Raw genomic sequence first — 22,793 nt, 5'->3', positions numbered from 1 at the left:
CTCACTGTATGAACCTTTCTATTTCACGCTACCCTTTCAACATCACGGCTCACACCTCCAAAAGCGCTTAATCATGGCTTGTTTTTGTTGTGTTTGGTGGTTGTAGATAATGGTTTCTATGAGCTTTTAGCTGAGATTCAGAGGTTTCTGTGGAACTTTTATTTCTGACCTGTGTTATAACTGATTAAACGTGATCTCCCCCTTTTGCCCCCGGTACCAGGGGTGTGGAGCTTAACAGGATTCAATAATTCATCCCTGAAGTTAAACTCTTACACGTCAAACACAAAGCTGATGTCACGATCGAGACAGTGAATCCGTTTAATTGTCAAGGAACTCAAAGCATTAGCACCATCTTGCATAACAATGTAAATGACCTAATTAAGCCTAATGACACAATGACATTAAATAAATGGCATCATAAGGTTATGTGAGGCAGCAAAATTTTACCCCAACCCACACAAACATATTAAAAATAGATAATAAAGGGAAACAGTGTAGCTGCACTTTGTGTTAAATCTCTTACAGAAACTCAAACGACATCTCAGCTGCTTTAAAGCATACATGACTTTAAACATCTGTCACAGCAGCAGGTTTGGTCAGTGACGCTGGAGGTGTGAACAGGGAAGTGTCAGCTGTCGCTGAAGTCCTTGTTCTGTCGCACTTCAGTCGGTCGTCATCCAGACAGCATGAAGACTGCATGTGTCTGTCTGCTCCTCGGTGAGTCCATCACACACTTCCTACTCTCAGCTCTAACCAGTGTTGGGAAGGTTACTTTTAAAATGTATTCCACTACAGATTACAGAATACATGCCCAAAAATGTATTTTGTAATGTATTCAGAAAACATTACTCAATTCAGAATACTCTGGATAACTTAATATATTATCATGCTTCCTAAAACTACATGAATGTACTATTGCTGTGTGATATATTACTATTACTGAAGGCTACTCGCCATATCAATACAAACTAGATTTTTAAATCTTAATATACATGAGTAACAGTAGGTGGACATTAGGTAAGGCTGCACTTTTTGCAGCGATCTTGTATAGAAAACTATTCAGCGGCAGGTCCGCGGCTCGAGCCGTATTAAAGGGACCTCTGGTTAATACGTCGGGTTCGTGTCAGGCTCGTAGCTGAAAACTAGCTTTACTTTGTTGTCTGGGTCAACTTTGCAAGCGAGAGACAGAGAGGTAGAGTCTTAATAGTTCAATTACAACTGGGGTCGTCAGGCACTCTTTGGTTATTATTATATTTACATGCTTCATACATGATATACCTGTAACACTCTCTCAATTGCCTCCATATAATTTTTTGAATAATAATTTTTACAAATATTTCTTCACATCATTTATGCGGGCCGCAAGTAGAGGTGACATGGACCGTGAGATTGAGACACAGACATTTGAGCCTCTTAATGCATGTTTTGTTTGAGTTTCCACCGGCGTGAAATAACCACAAATAGAGAGGGGACAGCCTAACATATGAAACAGGAAAAGAACGATGTGTAGTCCATTTATTTCAACAAAGTAACTGTATTCTGAAAACCACCTTTTTAAACGATAACTGTAACAGAATACAGTTACTCACATTTCCCAGTAACTAATTACTGATTACTTCCCCCCAAAAGTAATCCCGTTACTTTACTGATTACTTATTTTCAAAAGTAATTAATTACTTAGTTACTTAGTTACTTTTTAAAAACACGATTTACAACCTGAATAGGTGATAAAGTGATACATCTTTCAGCCCAATTCTACTTTTTCTGTATAATCCATCATACAAAATGTAATCAAATGGAAAAGTCTCTTTTTTTTAACTTGTTTTATCAGTTATATGCAACATTCTCTGCCTGGAAGAAATTTATTTAACATTTAAACCTATTTTCTGCACATTCCAGCACATAAAATAAAATAGGTTTTTGTGTTTACACTCACTCTTTCAAATACATGCAAGTGAAACACAGCAGAAAATAAATAAAAATTAAAGACTCAGCGGTCCTGTTGCTCTATTTTCACCTGTAAAGCAGGAGTGGGGTAGGCGGAGGTTTACCCTGGTGCGGCCGCGGCGGTCAGTGGAAGAATCCACGAGATTCTCTGTGAATTGGTAGCGCACTCCCGGTGCTTGCTTGGAGGTTTAGGAGGGCGGGGGGGGGGGGGTTTGCTGTAAAAAGAAGTTTTCTTCCCACGCACAACGGACACTAACGTTTTTGTCACTTTTTATGGAATCAAACTCAAAGTAAGGTCAGTACTTCCACATAGGGATGGGTATCATTTAGGTTTTATCCTATACCAGTACAAAACCGTTCCTTTTCAAATGGTGCCGGTGCTTAAACGGTACTCAAACCGGTGCTTAAAGAATGGAGAACACAAACTTTGTCCAAAAACCTCTCATGTTCAGCTGTTTTTTTTCGTAAAAAGATAACAATGTTAGCCTTTTCTGCAGCTATAGGGTATATATGGTATCACTCTTGGCTGGAAGCAGTGATTAAACAATGGAAAAAACACAAACTTTGTCCAAAAACCTCTCATGTTCAGCTGTTTTTCACTTTTTCTTTGGTCATTTTAGCCTTTTTGGCCAAGGTGAAGGGAGTATCTGCCATCATCATCTGCCATGGGTTTTTCTCTGTACCTATGAAGCGCCTTGAGGCAACTTTTGTTGTGATTTGGCGCTATATAAAAAATTAAAAGTGAATTGAATTGAAAATTGAATTTAGGCCCACAATACTTTATAGTTTTGCTTCATCTCATTGAGGTTTGCATCATTCATTCTAAGGAGCTTGGAAAGAAAAGCATCTAGACTTCTTTAAGTTTCTTGAAGAGGTTTCATCCGAGAAGCTTCTTCTGTTTTAGGGTCAAATGGTGGAGAGTCCCAGATTTAAGCCCCGAGGGAGTGTCCCCCCTCAACGGGGACAATTGATCCCTGTTGATCCTCTACCTAATCACATGAGCCAAGGTGTGAAAATGGGTGTAGGTCACAATCAGCCAAGATTTCACGTGAATTCATTGTCAAACCTGGCTCCACCCTATCATGTGATTTCCTGAGGTCAGATGGCTCAGATGGCCCAGGATGTGAGTGGGCGTTAAGGATTCTGGGAAAGGATCTCAACACTGGATTATAGATAGCAGACAGTTGCTGTGGCTTTTTTCACTCCTCTTTAAAACCATCTATCTTCTCTGTCCAAAATGTGAACTTTGGCATCCACACACAGTGACCTTTGCCCCTTAGATGCAGCTAGACCGCCGAGTCTTGTCCCATCTATGTTGTGCCATGAATCTGAATCTGCCCAAATAGCAAAATTGGTATGGCCCCGTACTGGCCCACACAATGTGCTTACACATGGCCCACATACTGCAAAGAATGACGGCCCTTCAATGGCCCAGATCTGGTTTGCCAGAGGTGGCCCACACATGGGCCAGCACAAAGCCAGTTGATTCTGGCCCCAGATGTCAGCCTAATTTGTATCTTAATCACCTTAATGTGCCAGAACATTATAATGCAAAAGAAACACGACAAAACTCTGTTCAGACAGTGAATGGACTGATTCCTATATAGCACTTTTCTACTCTCCCAGATTACTCAAAGTGCTCTATACAATAGCAGACCCCCCAAAATCACTACCTTTATAGTTCTCTGTGTCCATAAGGCACCAAAAGACTGGTGCCTGCTCTGAGGTGGAGGTGATTTTGCAACGTTAGGCGTTCAGTCTCTCTTTCCAGCAGTAATGTATCAGTTTTGCATCCAGTTTTATTTAGTAGCTTCTAACAACTTTCAGACGGTTAGTGAATGGAGCAGTTTCACTATTATACGTTTTTGATGTTAGTTCACAGTATTTGATGAGGCTATATTCTCAGGAATTATAGTAATTCCCACACAGTGACCTCTGACCTTTACTGACCTTTGTCCTCCTGTTACAGGTGTGTGTGTGCTGCTGCTGTCTGCACCGACTGTTTCTGCAGGTGAGTTGATGAAATGAAAACAATCAGTGAGACTCCAACAAGAACACAAATACATTTACTCTGTGTGTGTGTGTGTGCGCGTGTGTGCGTGTGTGTGCGTGTGTGTGTGTGTGTGTGTGTGTGTGCGCGCGCGTGTGTGTGTGTGTGTGTGTGTGTGTGTGTGTGTGTCCTCCAGTGTCTCTGTCTGTCAGTCCAAACCTTCAGCAGGTCTTCAGAGGATCTTCTTCAGTGTCTCTGAGTTGTGTTGATGATGGACAGACAGCTGATGGATGGACAGTGAAGAGGACCAGAGGAGGACCCACTGAGGACTGTAGAGCAGCTGGAGGCTTTGGGAGGGTTCATGGTTCCTCCTGTGTTCTGGATCGCTCCGTCTCCTCTGGGGGAAGTTACTTCTGTGAGAACTCATCTGGACAGCAGAGCGATGAAGTGTCCATCAGTGTTTCAGGTACAGACAGTCAGCTGTTCCAGCTGTGTCTCTGTGCAGATGTTTCCAGAGGTTGGATGTAAAATTCCTGTTTTTCCAAAGACGTTGTGTCATGCTCTGTTTGTGTTTCTGTTGGTTAGATAAACATGTGATCCTGGAGATTCCTGCACTTCCTGTGAGGACAGGAAGTAACATGACCTTGCGTTGCAGACAGAGGAATGGTGGCACAGTCAGAGCTTATTTCTTCATTAATGGAAGTCATGTTGGGTCTGAATCTAAATCGGAGCTCATCATCACAAATGTCCAGCAGTCTGATGAAGGTCTCTACTCATGTTCTACTGACACATTTGGAGAATCTCATCAGAGCTTTCTGCGGGTCAGAGGTCAGAACACTGACATCACTTTTGTTTTAATGACCTGCTGACCTGACAATGAACTGACTGAACCATCTTCATCCTCACCACAGCCTGCACCTCTCCTGTTAACTCTCCCGATACTTCTGCATGTCCGTGTACTGGCACAGCATCGCCTCCTCTCTCCTCCTCCTCCTCCTCCTCCTCCATCGTTGCCATGATAGCCGGTCTGGTTTCTGTGATTCTTCTGGTTCTAGTTCTGCTTGGAGCTCTGCTCCTCTATAGGAAATTAAAAGGTATAAAGTCTTTTAGATTTAACAGTTTGCAGTCAGATCAGTGTGGATCATATAAGAGTCTACAAGAGTGCAGCAGTGTCACATTCCTAAACCGTCCTCTGAAAGGCAGTGGGAAACCATTTTAACAGTGCTTCAGATGCTTTGCGATAATAATAATAATAACAACAACAACAACAACAACAACAACAATAATAATAATAATAATAATAATAATAATAATAACAATAATAAAAATAAAAATGATGTGAGAGCTGTTTCTCCTCTACCGTCATGATCAGTGCCCGGGCCTATAAAAGGGTTCACTCTGTTAAGTTGTTAGAGTTTAAACCAGTGCAGGACCAGAGTACTGTTTAGTTTACTTGCTCTTGTACTTTAAGAATTAAGTGATTATTTAATTAATCTTTAGCTGAGTGTTAATGTCCACTCTGGGCTCTACAATATATTTTGCATTAGAGTTTAAACAAGTAAGACCTGTGTGGTTTCATCTGCTTCTGACATACTTTATAATGTGAAAGTTTATGAGCTCTCATCTCTGTCAACAGGAAGCAGCCCATGTGTAAACTTCATATCCTGTGGTCTACATACCTTATATGTACCTGTGTCTGTGACAGGATGTGGTGTTTATGCTGCTACTCTTTGTGTTTGATGCTTGGTCAGCTCAGCATGAAAGCATTAAATTAAACATAACCTCATCCAACCAACACATTTTACAGGCATGTGTTACTGACTGACCTCCCAATAAAAAATAATCATAATAATCATTTTCATCATTATCATCATCATCATAATTAACAGGATGAAACCTTGAGCAGAACCTGGAGCCCAGATCTGCTGTATAACTGCAGTATAACTAAGGAAGGATTTGAAGTGCTCTAATAGGGTCATATGGTACTATAAGGTCACAAAGGACTTCAAACGAACAGTTTATTCACTAGAATATGTTTTTGTTTCCTGCTTCATTTATCAGGACTCATCTCCTCTTTCAGATGTCACTTATGCTGATGTCTCCTTCACACAGGACAGGTGTGTGTCACCAAAACACCAAACAACACCAACACCAAAACAACCCACCCACACACCATCCTTTATAGTTTCAGTCAACACACAATTTCTCACTGTGTGTGTGTGTGTGTGTGTGTGTGTGTGTGTGTGTGTTTGTGTGTGTGTGTGTGTGTGTGTGTGTGTCCAGACAAACATCCTGCTGATCCATTGAATGCCCACTTGGACGTAAGGTCTTACCCTTCAGGTAAACTTGAGCAAAAACTGATGATGATGGTGGTGATTCAGTGTTCACCTTCACATCTACCTGATATTATTCCCTCATATTTCTGTCCCCAGGGTGTGCTCAGGTCAGTTATAGTCAGGTGGTCTTTAAAAAAAAGAAGAAATCTGATGGGTTGACAGGTAACCTTGACAACAACTCCTGAAATAAAACGCCATCAGCAAACTCAAAATAACCACCTCAACCTGACATTACATGTTCTGTTTGAGCTTGTAGGGGGAGGTAGAGACAGCTTCTGTGCTCACTGACATTAAACACAAAATGTTAGTTCTGCTGGATCAGTTCAATTTATTTTATTTTAGCTGTGAACATTAACCATCTGAGCTTACAAGTGTAAGGGCAAGTGGAAATGTGGTCCCAAATCTTAAATTGCACAAAGTCAGTGCAAATCCAAAAAAGGAAGCAGGAAGCGAGGGCGACCCAAAAGTTGGACATCTCAAAGGATGAGGAGAGGAAGATCAGAGATGCACAGCTCCCACCGCCAATCAGGATCTCGCCTGGACAACAACATATGACAACTCCATCACCCCCAACCGGGTGGACCTGAGTCTGGTTCTGCTTAAAAGCTCTTCCTGTTAAATGGGAGTTTTTCCTTCCCACTGTCACCAAAGCCCTTGCTGATAGCGGGTCGTAAGATTCTCTGTATGTAATATTGTAGGTTCTACCTCACCTGGAGGTGACTGTTGTTGTGATTTGGTGCTGTATAAATAAAACTGAATTGAACAGGAGAGGATCAGGGTTCCTGAGTGCACAGGAACACTCAGCTGATCTGTGCGTCACGTATGTTTTACAGCACCGGCCTCCAAACGTTTGGTACCAGGCCACGAGAGTTGAGGCTCGGGTGGGAAATTTATGGTTTTCAGGGCCTTTATCGTTACATTTTTAAATGTTTTTATCATTAACTCGGTTTCCCTGGGTCCGCGTGTTATGAATAAGTCCTCTTTTTTTGTCACTGGTTTTATTTTGTTGTATTTATCCACAACACCTAGAGGCCTGTTACCTAAGGTGACCATGAGTGGTAACAGGATGCAGAGAGAGAGCAGACATTGTGGGCTGGAGAAACATGATGGAATAAAACACAAGCAGGGAAACAAGGCACCAGAACTCACACAGCTATATAAACACAGACACAAAGACAGAGGGCAACAACGCGGGGAAATCTAATAAACAAATCTAAACAGAGTAATCTAGGTTATCTAGAATTAGCTCCACACTGACAAAGTGGACCTAAAACATAAGTAATAATACAAAATGACACAAGAAAATTCAAAACACTCAAATGACCCAGGAACGTGACAGCTTCCTGTTACAACAGAAGTTACTAGTAGATGTTGAGCACAAGTCTGAATCAGTCTTAACAGCAGTTTTTCTTTTTTCTTTTAGTGAATTAATTAGAAAATTACACTTTTACTTCACATTTTCTGGTCGAGGTTTATTCATTAGTACCCTGAGATGAAGTTTATTTCTACAGCACCTTTGGAGACAAGCATCAAGTTCATCGCAATAAACTACGATTACAGAGCTCAGTGGCGGTCCTAGTCTGTTTGGTGCCCCGGGCGAACACTCCCTCTACACACACATTAACCAGGTAAAATACATATTTAGGCAGAATTTTGAAAATATCTTTTTTCATTTTTTAGCAGAATAGTGCATTTTTTCCAATTCTGTTTTAAAAGTCAGGTCAAGGCTCCAAAAGCCCAAAGGCGATATAAGGGTGGCAGCTCACAACAGTTTTTGTTTGCTGGATCATTGTAGTTCAGCTGGGTGTCTTTCCTTTTGTTATATTTCTTTAAGAGTTCAAAATGTGTTAATTACATAAATTAAATTAAATTTTCGCTGTAGCACTTCATGGATTTCATAAGCAGCACACCTTAGTTGTTCACACAAAGCATAAAAGTAAAAAAAAATAATATATAGTGTTATCTTCATTTTAGATGTCAAAAAGTATTTGCGGCTCCCAGTGTTTTCTTTTGCGTGGAAACCGGCTCCAAACGGCTCTTTCTGTGTTAAAGGTTGCAGACCCCTGTTCCACACCTTAGTTCACAGATTCACTTTGTCTTGGGTTTATTTCTGGGATTTCACACAACCCAGGATTCAGATCATGAATACATAATGGGCTTGGATTTACAGCATTATGAATAAAATGTGGTCTAATTGGAAGAAGCAGGGCCCCCCTCCCCTTTCCACGGGTTGTGTGTGAGACTTTAAATCATCAGACTGTAAATTATAAATTTTAAATTGTTATTGATCCCTTTACCCCGAGTCCTAAAGTGTATATTTATTTTCTTACTTGTGCAAATTCCCTGCTGACTCGGCCTCAGGATGTCTAGAGGGAAGAATCAAGCGCACCCAAATGAGCGCATCAGTGATCATGTGCGCATCACGCAGAAGGAGAGTGAGAGACGAAAAGCAGCAGCAGAGGATGGCAGTGGTGTCGCAGTTTGTGTGATTCCGTGTGCATTAGTGAGAATCCCCCGCCGCCCCGCCCTCTCCTCCCTGTGCCGCAAGCAGCAGGCGCACCTCGCAAACGGAGGGCGCCCTTACTCCCAGCAAATGGGCGATAGAAAACCGATCGGTGCCTGTGCCATTCCCAATATGGCTGGCTGATGTCGGGGCAGCATGAATACGAGCATTTTTTTTATTTTTCATTTTTTTGCCGAGGCCCGTGATGCCGCCCCCCACCACGATGCCGCCCCGGGCAACCGCCCGTGTCGCCCGTATCAAAAACCGCTACTGACAGAGCTTTACAAACTACAAACACTTTACATTACAATTGTGATACACAATGTAACTGTAATGTAATTTACAATGTAATTGTAAAATACAATGTAACAATTGCAAACTACGACACAGAGCGATTTAAAAAAAAGAATAATAGAGAGAATAAAAATAGAGCTTTTACTGAGCTCCTGCTGTCACTGACTGCAGCACTTTTCCCTCGGATGGAATAAGGAAGTCTCTGAATACGTCTCTATGAGCTTTGTCTTTGAAGGTTGAAACCGAAAGTAAAACTTTCTTGTACAGCTGGAAAGTTAGAGGTTTTGGGTGTCGGGTGGAGCAGAGTTGGTTTTCGTCTCTGCCAGGAGGATGAAGAGCCTCGTGTCCTTCCTGCTGCTCGTGCACGGTAAGAACTTTGAACCCGTGTATAGTTGGGCTGCCGTCAGCCACAGGGGGATGTTTTCAGTATTTACCGGTCCCTGCTTCAAATAAGTGAATAACAGAATGCTGGATGAGCCACACTCAGTCACAGCTCAGTCTGGACACCGGAAACAAAGCTCCCCACAGGAGTTTCCGCACCGGAAGTAGCATATGCTAACGTGCAAATAGTCTATAGGCAGAATGCTACCAGTATAGCTCTAAAGAATGTAGCATCATAGGCAGTGTAGTCCGTGCTGCAGGGAGAATGGACTGTCATACTCGTTATGTGTCTGTGAGCGAGGGAGGGAGAAAAAGGAAAAGTACGAGTTGTCATCGAGCAGAAACGGGAGCTGGAAGCATGTAAATATAATAACAACCACTGCAGCCAAGAAGAGTGCCTGACGAGCCCAGCTGTAAGTAAGCTATTAAGACTCGTAGGGCTGCTCAATTAATCGAATTTTAATCACGATTACGATCTGGGCTTTCAACGATCATTAAAAATGACTGAGCCAATTATTAGCCCCTCCCTCGTGCTTTACTCTCGCGCTGCTCCATGTGGCAAATCGAGCGCACCTCTCTGCATTTCGAACACGCACCACAACAATTAAGAGGACCCAAGGGAAGCTCGGAAAGCTCGGAAAGCTAAGCAGAAGTTATTTGGAGAGGAGAGTGACTGCCGTTGGTTGAAAAGAGAGGTAAAAAAAACAAACTTCAGTGGTGTGGAAACATTATGGGTTCGCGGAGTCAGACGTGGATCAAGTAGACATAGTGGTCGTGTCCAAATTCATGGGCTGCATCCTCCTGAGGCCGCATTTGTAGACCGATTACGTCACAGCGACGCGCCGAAGGCTGTCCAAATTCGTAGACTCCTCCGAATGCAGCCGACAAATGCGTCCTCCTTTTCCCCGAATTTGAAGGATGGGTCGGGTGTGTCCTTTGTGGCCTACCATATCCCAGAATTCATAGCGCGGCCCAGCCAAACTCCAGTTTCTAACAATGGCGGCCGCTACTAAGTTTTAAAATTACTCATACTAATCTTTCTGGCTCACAAAATAAACTTTTAACATATTTTCAGGCGAGGAAGTAGCTGTGTAAACATCAAATATCTGCTCGGTTTATCAAGATATCGCATATTTGCAAAAGTGCTTCGATGTTTTCAGAGACATCTGCTACCCACCAGCTCGATAGCTAGCCGGGAGCTCGAGGGTTACTGATGCGGCCGAGAGAACGGCACAACTCCCGGCACATCATTTTCAGATCACCGCGGACTTTCGCTGCTCGGGTTAAACGTAAAATATAAGTCACTTAGACAACCTAAAAATGTTATTGTTGGGCTTTTTTTCAGTGTTTTGTTTGTTCGTGAGTAAATCGGTTTGGCTGAGATTAAAGTTATTAGATTAGATAAAATAAAACTTTATTAATCCCCCGGGTGGGTTTATCGAGGAAAACATCTTATTTTACTGTCACTATATATCATTCATAAAGCACCGTCATTATTTCATCGTTACTTCATTAGTCTGTATTACTTATCTTCAGTTTATCATGTATCATTTATCGTTTATTTCAGAGCACGTAGGATAAAACCCATTCTAGATGTAATACTCTATTATGAAAAAACCACCAGTTTCGCTGTGGGTCCAGTCAGGCCGCAGTAAAAAGTCATATGAGGACACGGTGAACTTTTGTTGGCTTGGACCTACACTCACAAAACTACACAACATATCACACACTTTTTTTTCTCTAAAGTAGCAGCTGATGTCTATATAAGGAGAACTTTTGGAGTGAGGGGAACTTCCTGAGTTCTGAGAACTGACTGATACTTATCATGTGACTTGACGTCATCATTGCAATAAAAACCTTGTGAAGAGATTGTTCGAGGGAGATCAGCTCTTAAAGGCTTGTGATGCTCATCTTCCCCATATGTACATATGTATAATAAAAATCACTATTTTGACATCTACTGAGGACCATGCAGTCGTTTGTCTCCTCCTCAATAACTCGAACCTTGACAGGTTCCTCCTTGGTTTTTACACAGCTGACTAAACGTGAAACAGAAAACTGATTAAACAGAAGTGTGAGACAGTCGAGAATTTACGCCAGTGTCCTGTTATATTTTAGATAGCAAGGATCAGACGGCTGAGTTTATTAAACTCCACCAAGACAGCGGTGACGCTAATCAGAAGGCTAGACCGTCCAATTTCACGGCCGTTTACTTCCGGCCTACCCGACCTTCTGAGGACCCGGCCCACGTAGACCGCGAAGGCCGGGTCCTCAGGAGGATGCAGCCCATGAATTTGGACACGACCGCCGTGTAAACTTTGCTACGGTGTCATAGCTGCACCACAGAGCAACACTGCAAAGTTCACTAAACATAGATGTTTAGATTTTTCATTTATTTTTTATATTGCAAACATTTGCACTGTTATCAGTATTTGCACACTGTTTTATATTATTTTTTAAAGTCATTATTCAATACATTGTTATTGTTAACCCTTTAAATCCCTGTAGAACCGGAACCGTAAGCTAGCGCAATAATTTTTTTGCATATGAAACCGGAGGAGTTGTACTTACATCTTATGCCATCAGCTTGTCCTAGGTCACGGTTTCCTTCCACATAAAGCTTTGCAAAAATTGCATTAAAAGCGCTTGCAGGAACAAAAATATAATATTCCAGAAACAGGCTTTGCCGATCCGATCAGCTGTTCGTAACACTTCCCACATTGAAAAAGACGTCAAGACGAACTATCGCATGTCCGCCATTTCCTGTTCGAAACCGGAAGTGACGTCATTTTTCGCGGAAAATGTAGTTTTTTACTTGTAGGCCTTAAAAGCCTATACTGGTGTTTTTATAAGTCATTTTTGCCTTTTCTGAATAGTTTCTGGGATGCTTAGAACTCGAATTGCACTGCTGGAAATAGTTTATTTTGATGCACATGCTGTTTTCTTTGCAAATTTGCATCATAGGATTGTTTTTTGTTTTTCCTGCAGTATATAAAAATTGCTGTATCTCCAAAATAAAACTATGAAGACACTCAAAATAAATTTCCTGTGGTGGGAAACTATTTTTTGCAACTTTTTTGTATTTAAAGTTTTGAGGGATAAACCTCTTAAATTTCTCCAAGTAGAAATATATGTAAAAAAACAAAAACGATTTTTTTGTAGTTTATTGCACTTTTTGCAATTAATGTAATTACTATGGACTTAATGCATACATATTATTAAAATATGGGCTATAACAGTTGTATTGATATATAGCAACTTTATATGCTCCCAAAAATGGCAATACAGCATGTAAAAAAAATAATATAAGCTCTGGCGGATTTGGTTCTATGGTAGGTCTTAAAGGGTTAAATAAATATCGTCAAATAATCGAGATCTCAATTTCAGTGAAAATAATCGTGATTATCATTTTTGCCATAATCGAGCAGCCCTAAAGACTCGACTGTACACTGTGTTCGTGTTTTCCTCCAAAAACAATAAGCTCCATTGCAGCAGCCTTTCAACTCCTCTCCCTGTCTCTCGCTAGCAAACTTGACCCAGACAACAAAGTAAAGCTATTTTTCGGCTACGAGCCCGACACGAACCCAACGTATTAGCCAGAGGTCCCTTTACTACGGTTCTGAGCCGCGGACCTTCAGTAATAGTAATAAATCACACAGCAATAGTACATTCACGTAGTTGTAAACAGCATGATAATATATTAAGTAATCCAAAGTATTCAGAATACTCTGATTGAGTAACGTAACGGAATACGTTACAGAATACATTTCGGGGTATGTATTCTGTATTCTGTAATGGAATACATTTTAAAAGTAACCTTCCCAACACTGTTTATAGTAAATCCCAAAAAGTTGATTCTGTTCATCTGGATGTCACATTTTCAGTGGGAGAAACATTTCATTGTGTGTGCTCAGCCCGTGTGAGGTTTATGTGTGTATAGATGTGTGTATTACTTTGTGTGCCTCCGACTGAGTGTGAAAGAAACTCATCCCAACACCTTCCTACCAAGTCCAAGGTGTTCTGGTTGTGGTGTTTAGAGCTGCCTACCAGTGGGTTCAGGATCGAAGCCAAAAACTTTGATCTTTCAGTTTCAGTACTGAGTAAAAAAATGTGTGGTTTATTTTAATCAATGGGTTTGAAAAGCAAGGGCTGAAATTTCTTTGAGTTTCTCTGTAAGCACTCATTTAAATCCTGCTGTTAAAGGTATTTTACTATTTATTTGAATTTTTCTAAACATCTGCTAGGGCAAACTCACCTGCAGCTAGAGTATCATTGAGAGAGTAAAGAGCTGGTCCAGTTTCAGTGACCTAGAAGAAAACCACATTGTTCTTCCTCTATCCAAAGTACGACTAACGGATGGACTCTCCCTTCCAGCACCCTGGCACAGACTTTCCCAGGGAGGGTGAGGAGTGTGATCCTCCTATAGCTGGAACACACCCTCAGGTCCCCCTTCTTAAGCTCCTAAGACCCGAACAACAAATTACCAGATTTCTTTTTACCTGATTTTTGTTTCTAAGAAAATGAGAGCCACATATGAGGATATTTGTTTAAAATTTCAATAGAACAGTAACAGTATAATGTCCTCGTAAGTGGATATCAGGGGTATGTAGAGCAAGATTTAGTATTTTGGTCTAAATAACCCAAAATGTGATTTCCAAATATGTGGATGCCAGGTCCTAGGAGGTTAACCATCTTAAAGCCAACCAGACTCTGCTTCTTGGAGTGGAGTCCTGCTGACTCCAACTGCACACAAGGCCCATGACAGAATCCCAACAAGACAGTTTTTTTTCCATGGCTTCTCTGAACCCTTCCCACATCCTAGTTTTTCCTTCAGCTACCACCCAAGCCACGTTCTGCTTAGCCTGTTGGTACTCATCAGCTGCCTCCTAATTCCCACAGGGAAACAGAGCCCGATAGGACTCTTTCTTCTGCCTGATGTCTCAGTCAGAATGCTGTAGGTGATGGGAGTTGAAGATCTTAGAGACCAGGACTTGTGCCAGGTATTCCCAGAGAAACCTTGCTATATATTTAGGTGCGCCAGGTCTCCAATGCATACAGCGTCCAAGACATTCGGCTTCAGATTGATCATCAATCACATGCATACACATGCTTACAAGTGCACACACATACACACATAGTGCCTTGTCTTTTGTAACCATAGGGGGGTTTTACAATGGGAGGTGCTTGTGTGTACTGTAACTGTTTTCAATAAAAGGCGGTAAGTTGAGTCGAGGTCGTCTGTGGTTGGATTCAGTGCTTTCCTGAGACACCAAGCGGGCCTCCCTTGGTAGCAAGTAAAAGATGTTCGTCTTGTTTGTCGTTAATGACAATAAGTTTCTTAACCAGCGGGGCCTGTGGAAGCGCAGACCCAACATCTGTAGTGTCTGTTTGTCTATTCTGGCAAGTACATTGAAAGTAAAGCAAAAGATGGAGTACTTGTATATGTATACACATAAAGGGCCAACAAATGTGCCTGTGTGAACATTCACATTAAATAAATATTGTACCTGGAACTGCTTATATCCCTCATACACGCTCCTACAGGCTTTGGGGGTTTCCGATGATGCACTAAACAAATTTTTTTCATGCCCATATTTCACTCCCTGTATGTTCATACGCCACTAGTTCATGTCCTGAACTTTGTCTTCTCTCTGCTGCAGTTTGTTATTTGTCCTGTTTGTTATGTGTGGTCTCTCTGATCTTCTTCCTCTACCCCCTCACCACCCAAAAGATGGCTACACCTCCTTGATCCTGTTTCTATTGGAAGTATCTTCTTTTAAAATGAATGAGATTACCTGATCAGTGTGGTTCTCTCTTTGGTATTTTAGAGTTATTTTCATTGTAACGCACTCGGATATACTTTTGTCGGGATCTGACACTACATAAATCAAACTGATATGAATTAACTGCAGCACATAACTTCTGCCTGTCTGTACAACTTGTTTCTCCTTTCTTCAGTCTACGAGCTTCAGACAGTGGAGGTGACACCGGGGGTGAAGCCTGTTCTGCTTCCCTTCAAAACCACAGCTGACCTGCCTGAGGACGTCAGAGTGGAGTGGAGACGTTCAGACCTTGAAGATGTGAAGGTCCTTGTTTATGAGAACAGCCAAAAAAAGCATGAAGAGCAACACCAGGACTATCAAGGCCGCCCTGAGATGAATGAAGAGCTACTGAGAACCGGAGACCTCAGTCTGACCCTGAAAGACCTCCGACCTACTGACAGTGGAGTCTACACCTGCACCGTCTACAAAAATGATGGAGCCATCCTGAAACAGAAAGTAGTGATACTCACTATCAGAGGTCAGTAAACTCATCTGAGGTCAGTAAATGTATAACTTGTGTCTGTATTTACAGCTCATGTTGTATTTTATCAGGCTACAAGGTGGAAATAGTTGAAGTAACAAAGGGGAAGAAGTCTGTGCTGCTACCCTTTAAAACCACTCTTGATCTACCCGATGATGTCACAGTCGAGTGGAGGCGTGGTGATTCCAGAGACACAGTCCACACCTATCAGCACGGCCAAAACCTGCTAGAAGAACAGGGACAGGATTATAGAGGTCGCACAGAGATGAATGAAGAGCCACTGAGGACTGGAGACCTCAGTCTGACCCTGAAAGACCCCCAAAACACCCACAGTGGTTTCTACATGTGCACAGTCTCCCAGGGTGAAGACATCCTGACACAGAAAATTGTGATGCTTACTGTCAGAGGTCAGTGAATGTAGCTTCCTCCACCCACTGCTCTTTTAGTTGAGGAACTGCTGTGAAAACATCAAGTGTCCATTTTTGTTGAGTGTCAGATGCCAAATAGATTCACTTAATACAGTCATTCTGAAACAATATTTAAATGTTAACTATTATTTTATGGTTCGTCTTTGTCTTGAAATGAGGAAAGGTTCCCATAGTTTTCTTTGATATCACTGAGTAATGGTTGCAGTCCTGATTCCGATGTTTCAAATATTCTTGATAACTCGCACCAGAGATTGAAGACAAGTTAAATGAGACTCTGAATCAATGTTGTCTGTTTCCTCTGCAGGAAAACATGGTGCAAGCTTTACAGAGCAGTTTCAAGGCTTCAGAAATAAGAGAAAACCCATGACTGATGGACCTTCTCCCACTGTGTAAAGTCCTCTTCCTCTTCTTGTTGTTGTCTGTTGTAAAGTTGGTGTGAAATGTAAAGACTGGAGCTGGACCATTTATAATGAATCTTTAACTCAGCGCACATCCTGCAGGTTTAAATCCAATATTTGCTAAAACCTCAGCTCACATCAGAACCTGAATCATTCATCCTTCTTTCAGTCTTCTTTACTGATCAAGTTTGTTTTATTTATATTAAATATCTAAGTGTAATCATGTGACTCATTATTTGGAACTTGGTGTCAAACTGGAAATACCAATGTTACATATGTTGATCTTTCGCTTGCTTCTTCCTGGCTGACTGTTCTGTCTTCTCTGGACCAGGATTCATGAATCTATTCCACTCACTACTAAAGAAGCAAGTTAAATGGAGGAGAAGAGCTGGCAGGTAGGTCATTGTGCACAGCCGTCCTTCTCACAAATGTTTGATTCAAATTACATGCAGATCTGTGTTTGATCCAGTGTGTATCTCTGACTGACTGTTCTCTCACACCTTTGGAAAAGGACAATCTTTCGGATTACCTTTATATTGGGGCCACTTAGTTTTCCCTGTATACTCCTCTTTGGTTCCACTTTTAGAAAACATAATCTCGGATGGACACCTGCTCATTCTCTGCAGCTGGATCCTTCACTTCCTGTCTGACAGACGCCGAGTGGTCAGACTGGGCAGCATCACCTCATCCCCCATCACACTGAACACTGGTGCTCCACAGGGGTGTGTACTGAGCCCTCTCCTGTACTCACTCTACACCTACGACTGCACAGCCACTAACAACTCCAACATCATTGTGAAGTATGTGGACAACACCACAGTGGTGGGTCTTATCACCAACAGTGATGAGACGGCTTACAGGGAGGAGGTCACTGTTGCCGAGACAACCATCTTACCCTCAACATCGCAAAGACAAAGGAGTTGATAGTGGACTTCCGGAGGTGCAGAGAAGTACACACCCCCATCACCATCAACGAAGCTGCTGTGGAGAGAGTGAGCAGCTTCCGTTTCCTGGGTGTACATCTGGAAGACGATCTCACATAGTCAGTACACACAAACAAAACAGTCTCCTTCTTTCTCAGGAGACTGAAAAGATTTGGCGTAAGCCCCCATATCCTCAGGACCTTCTACCGCTGTGCCACTGAGAGCATCCTCACTGGATGCATCGCCACCTGGTATGGCAACAGCACTGCTTACAACTGCAAAGCTCATCAAAGAGTAGTGCGGTGTGCTGAACGGATAATTGGAGGTGAGCTTCCCTCCCTCCAGGACATCTACAGGTCGACATTCGTGTAATTGTCGATTTCGACACTATGCATATTCAGTAATGCACATACACTCTTATATTTTTACATGTATTTATCCATTCATATATTTTGCTTTGTTCTTATGTTTTTGTATTTTGCACACCTGTTGCTTGTGAAGCTTGCACACAAGAATTTCACTCTCATGTGCTGTTCCAGTGTACCAGTAATGGGATGTGACAATAAAAGTGATTTGATTTGATTAGAAGTTTAAAGACGGTCTGTCTTTCAAGCTTTGAGAGTTCCTAGTGCATACATCTGACACGTTGTCTTTGGATTTTCTTTATTGATTGTCTGGGTCAGCTGCTACAACTACTCAGGTTCATGAGCATGTGGATGCCGAGGGTCCGGGCTGATGCAAAAATGTTTATGTACCCCCTCTGCTGAGTTCTCCTGATACAATTTACTTTCTCTAGTAAAATTAGGTCTGAGACTTCATTAATGATAAAGTTAAAGCTCTGATAGATTGTTGCAGTAGCGACCCAAGCTCATTAAGCAGACCAACTTGTGTTATTACAGACCTAATAGCCTGTTGTCTTACTGACCATGAAAGCAACCCTGGGTAAGATATTGATCCTGAGATATTGTTTTGGTCTCAAGTGGTCTCGATGACCGACCTTGTCAGGTACCCTTCATGTCCCTTTTGGAGCTAAAAAGAGGTCAGGCTAGCTTTCCTGCTTGTCAATACAAATGAACATGTGTAGACCATCAGTGTGCTCACAGACATGCTCCAGTGTGAGGGGAGTTCATTGATCAAGTCTGCACCTGGGCCCTGTTTCAGGAAGCCGGTTTGGAAAACTCAGAGTGAAAAACGATACGCAGGGTTGAGTAACCCCGAACTGTCCAACTCGGAATATTCCGTTTCAGAAAGGCTGATAACAATTAGTTCAGTCAACGCGGAGTTGCTTTAACCCCAAGTGAAGCGCGCGGACGAGGATACATAAAGCCCTGATAAGCGGAGCACAGATTAAGCGAGTCACCATGGAGACGGAGGGAAAGAAGGCGCGGTCAATGTATCTTACAGTGCTTGAGGCCGAAATTCTGATGGCAGCATATGCCGATAACATGCAAATTCCGCGGAAAAAAGTAACACAGCCACAGCTGCAAAAGACAGGGAGCATGCATGGCAAAACATAGCCGACACAGTCAATGCGTGAGTGTTAATATAAACATTGATCTAGGGATTTCCACCCATTTAACACGTTATTTTATCAAATGTTATTTTATTTGTTATTTTATACATTTTATTTCGTGATGTGATGTGAGCGCAGGTGCAACCCAACAGGCCCCAAACGTGCCTGGCAGCAAGTAAAAATGAAATATAAAAATATAGTCCAAACAGGTAAGGTGTAATTGTATTATGAGCCATAGTGCTTGATCTGTGTGTCCCATGTAAATCAATTGCAGTTAGAGGCTACATTAATTTTCTTTCTGTAAGCACTTATTGAAATTATCTGAGCACATTACAAGTACATATTTGCTTACTCTGTATGCTCAAATGTGGCCCGTTATAGCCAACAGAAAAAAAGCGGAGGCCCGAAAAACAGGTGGGGGTCCTCCACCACCACCACTCACAGAGGCTGAGCAGTTGGCCCTCAGCCAAAACAGTGGGCGCCCTGTGGCCGAAGGCATCTCTGCGGGGACATCCTCTGAGGCAATAACCCCGCAAGACACAAGTGCCTACATAGGGGGTAAATCCAAAATAATACATGATGTGCGTACATCCTTTCTTCACAGTCACCTTCGCAGTGCTGCTCATTCATTTGATAAACTCTTTACCATAATGGATTATTTTGTAGTGAAGTTATTTTCCGACTGATTTTGCCTTCCCTCAGCCTTGGTTGTCTTTGAGAGCATAATGACAATGAAGTGTAAGGTGCTTGGTATGTTTGTTAATTGCCATTTGGTCCCTTGTAAGTTATAAGTGACCTGTATAAACCTCATATTCTATCAGTTGATGGTGATGGTGTACTGCATCTGGTGCAGCCTCCTGTTGAGCCAGACCAACATGCAGTTGTGAGTAATACTCCACAGATTATATGAGTTTACAGTAGAACAGCAATGTTGTTTATTTCTTTACTACAGGAAAATAATGAAGAAACATTGACAGCTGTTACAGAGGAGGAAGCAACAGAGACACTTTATGAGGTTTACATCTTTTAATACTTTGTGTACAGGAAATACAGGCGACCAATAAAGCCAGTTGAACAAAAAATCAGTTTATTCTTCTTTCAACATGTTGAGGTGATGGGTCAAAAGAAATGATTGTGACATATGGTGTCTCTGACTGCGCTTCCATCTTGTATGTCCGTGGGAGGGTCAGGATGTTCATGGTTTGGATCACTGCTGATGTTTGGTTCAGAAGGACAGTGTTCTCCTCTAATTGTGGCAATGTTGTGAAGAATCACACATGCCACAATAATGTCACATGCCCTTTCTGGGGTGACCCTGAGTCTTTGCAGGCACTGGAACCGGGCCTTAAGCATTCCGATAGTCATTTCAATTCTGGCTCTTGTCCTGCAATTAGCCAGATTATATCGCTGCTGTGGGCCCGGTTCAGGGTCAGGGTAAGGGGTAAGCAAATAGGGTAAACATGGATACCCCCTATCACCAAGCAAGTAGCCAGTGAACTCTCCTAAGACAGAAGGATACACTTCAGTTCAAATGTCCCTGAAGCAATTGGTCTTTATATATTTTAAGGTATTCTCAACTCACCATGTCCAAATTTTGTGCTCAGTGTACATTCACGGAATATTTGTGAGTCATGGACAGAGCCTGGCCACTTGGCTTCCACATTTGTGATAATGTTGGCAGCATCACATATGATCTTCACAGTGCAGAGAACACAAATTAGCATCCATTACTATAATGAAATAATTTGTTAGTTTGACATGCTACAGGGAACTATGTACCTGCACATTAATGCTGTGGAAAGACTTCCTGTTCACATAGTCTCCTTCATTTACTGGAGGAGCAATGACTGGAATGTGAGTGCCATCTGTACAGCCAATCACGCCTGGGAACCCTGAAAATAAATGTAAAATTTAAGTAGTAGTCCAAGTATCACCACATCATGAATTAAGTTTTGTTCATCCTGATACCTGCAATTTTGTGGAATCCCTCTTTGATGAATCTTGTGGGTCTGTGACCGGGGAACACCACAGACGAGTACAGGAGATGTTTCAGTGCAACTGTAACATTCCTGACTGCCCGACAGACGGTAGCCTTGGAAACGTGCTCAGCGTCACCAATATTATACAGAAAGCTCCCGTTTGCAAAAAACCGAAGTGCAATACAAATAATATGTAATGAACTGAGAGCATGTCCGCGATGTGTCACATGCGTAATATATGGCCTGAGGATGTTATCCAAATAACTTATAGATTGTGCTGAAAAACGGTAACGTTCGCACAGGAAATCATCAGGAAATGATAAAATGTCCAAACGCGCTCTGATCACTCTCTCCCGGCGGAGAGCTCTGCGGAGAATTTGGGCTTCACGATCTACTGGCTCTTCAAGGAAGGGACACGCCATGTCTGACACTTCCTACAGTCAGGTTTCCGACAAAGGGGCGGAGACAGTCAGGGTTAGTTGTAGTAAACCTGCTAGGGGGCAGGTTAGCTTCACGGAGTGTGTCGTCATAGTGACTCACTGAGGCTTCATCTGAACTCGCTTTGTGAAACCGAAAACCCAGAGTTTTCGTTAACTCAGGGTATACTTACTCAGTTTTTCCACTAAACCGGCTTCCTGAAACAGGGCCCTGGAGGAAAAGTGTCTCCTCTTTATTACACTGTGACTTGTAAGAGACATTTTTACATTCTTATACCTGTTGTTGTCTCCATCCATCCATCCATTCGCTTCCGCTTATCCTTTTCAGGGTCGCGGGGGGCGCTGGAGCCTATCCCAGCTGTCATAAGGCGAGAGGCGGGGTACACCCTGGACAGGTCGCCAGTCTGTCGCAGGGCTAACACACAAGGACAGACAACCATTCACACTCACATTCATTCACGCATTCACACCTAGTGGCAATTTGGATTATCCAATTAACCTATCCCCACAAGCTGCATGTCTTTGGACGGTGGGAGGAAGCCGGAGTACCCGGAGGGAACCCACGCAAACACGGGGAGAACATGCAAACTCCACACAGAAAGACCCCGGCCTGATGTTGGAATTGAACTCAGGACCTTCTTGCTGTGCGGCAACAGTGCTAACCACCGTGCCACCGTGCTGCCCTCTGTTGTTGTCTGTGAAGTAAATATACAAAGCAGTTCACGATGCAGTTTAAAGTAACCTGTGTAAAAGTGACTTTGTTGTCTGGCTTCTGAAGATGGTCCAGTTTATACAATACAGATACGTTAGATTAGCTCTCTTTGTATTTAATGTTTTAATTTATTTTCATGAATTTATTTAATTAAAAAGGAGAGACTTTAGAGAAATCCCCCCCCCCGTCAAAAGTTGGCTATCAATCCAGTCCATATGCTCTGGCACAGGCCCTGCCCACTGATCACCCGGCAGTGCATGAACTTGACTTTTATTTTCATCTTTCTGCACATTCACAGTTCCAGCTCATGTTTGTACTGCAGGTTATCAGAAATGACCATTAATGCTGAAGCAATGAAGATGTGACAATAACCGATAGTGAAACTGAGACACTGACCAGAGAAGTTCAGGATTCTGGTCAGACCAGAGACACAAAAACACAAAAATAAAAACAAATAGTGGATTTGTATGATCTCTGTAACTAGTTTTATGGATTATCCTTATGGCCCTTTTTTGTAATATCAAGATTGATGATAGCGAACATTTGTAAGTATTGCCCCAAACCTCTGCACAGTAATTCAAATACGGTGCAGTCAGGGAACAATAGAGAATGTGGAGTGATTTGTGGTCCAGAATGTGTTTTACTTTAC

At 42.2% G+C, this 22,793-nt stretch overlaps 1 protein-coding gene across 1 annotated transcript; it reads left to right on the top strand.

Annotated features, from left to right (window-relative positions):
- The first annotated feature begins 680 nt into the window (after nucleotides 1–680).
- On the top strand, nucleotides 681–15,759 carry LOC146578100 (uncharacterized). Its single transcript, XM_085267757.1, has 6 exons — nucleotides 681–717; nucleotides 3,917–3,958; nucleotides 4,134–4,403; nucleotides 4,523–4,765; nucleotides 4,849–5,031; nucleotides 15,410–15,759. The coding sequence occupies exons 1-6, from the start codon at nucleotides 687–689 to the stop codon at nucleotides 15,757–15,759; spliced, it is 1,119 nt and encodes a 372-aa protein (XP_085123883.1). The 5' UTR covers nucleotides 681–686.
- Nucleotides 15,760–22,793: the final 7,034 nt, after the last annotated feature.

The sequence above is a fragment of the Mchenga conophoros genome, linkage group LG3 (genome assembly GCF_057382185.1).
Source record: "Mchenga conophoros isolate Kocher_MC1m ecotype Shallow Benthic linkage group LG3, M_conophoros_male_GT1.1, whole genome shotgun sequence".
Lineage (NCBI taxonomy): Eukaryota > Metazoa > Chordata > Actinopteri > Cichliformes > Cichlidae > Mchenga > Mchenga conophoros.
The sequence above is the reverse complement of the archived record's forward strand: the minus strand, read 5'-3'. Positions and strand labels throughout refer to the sequence as shown.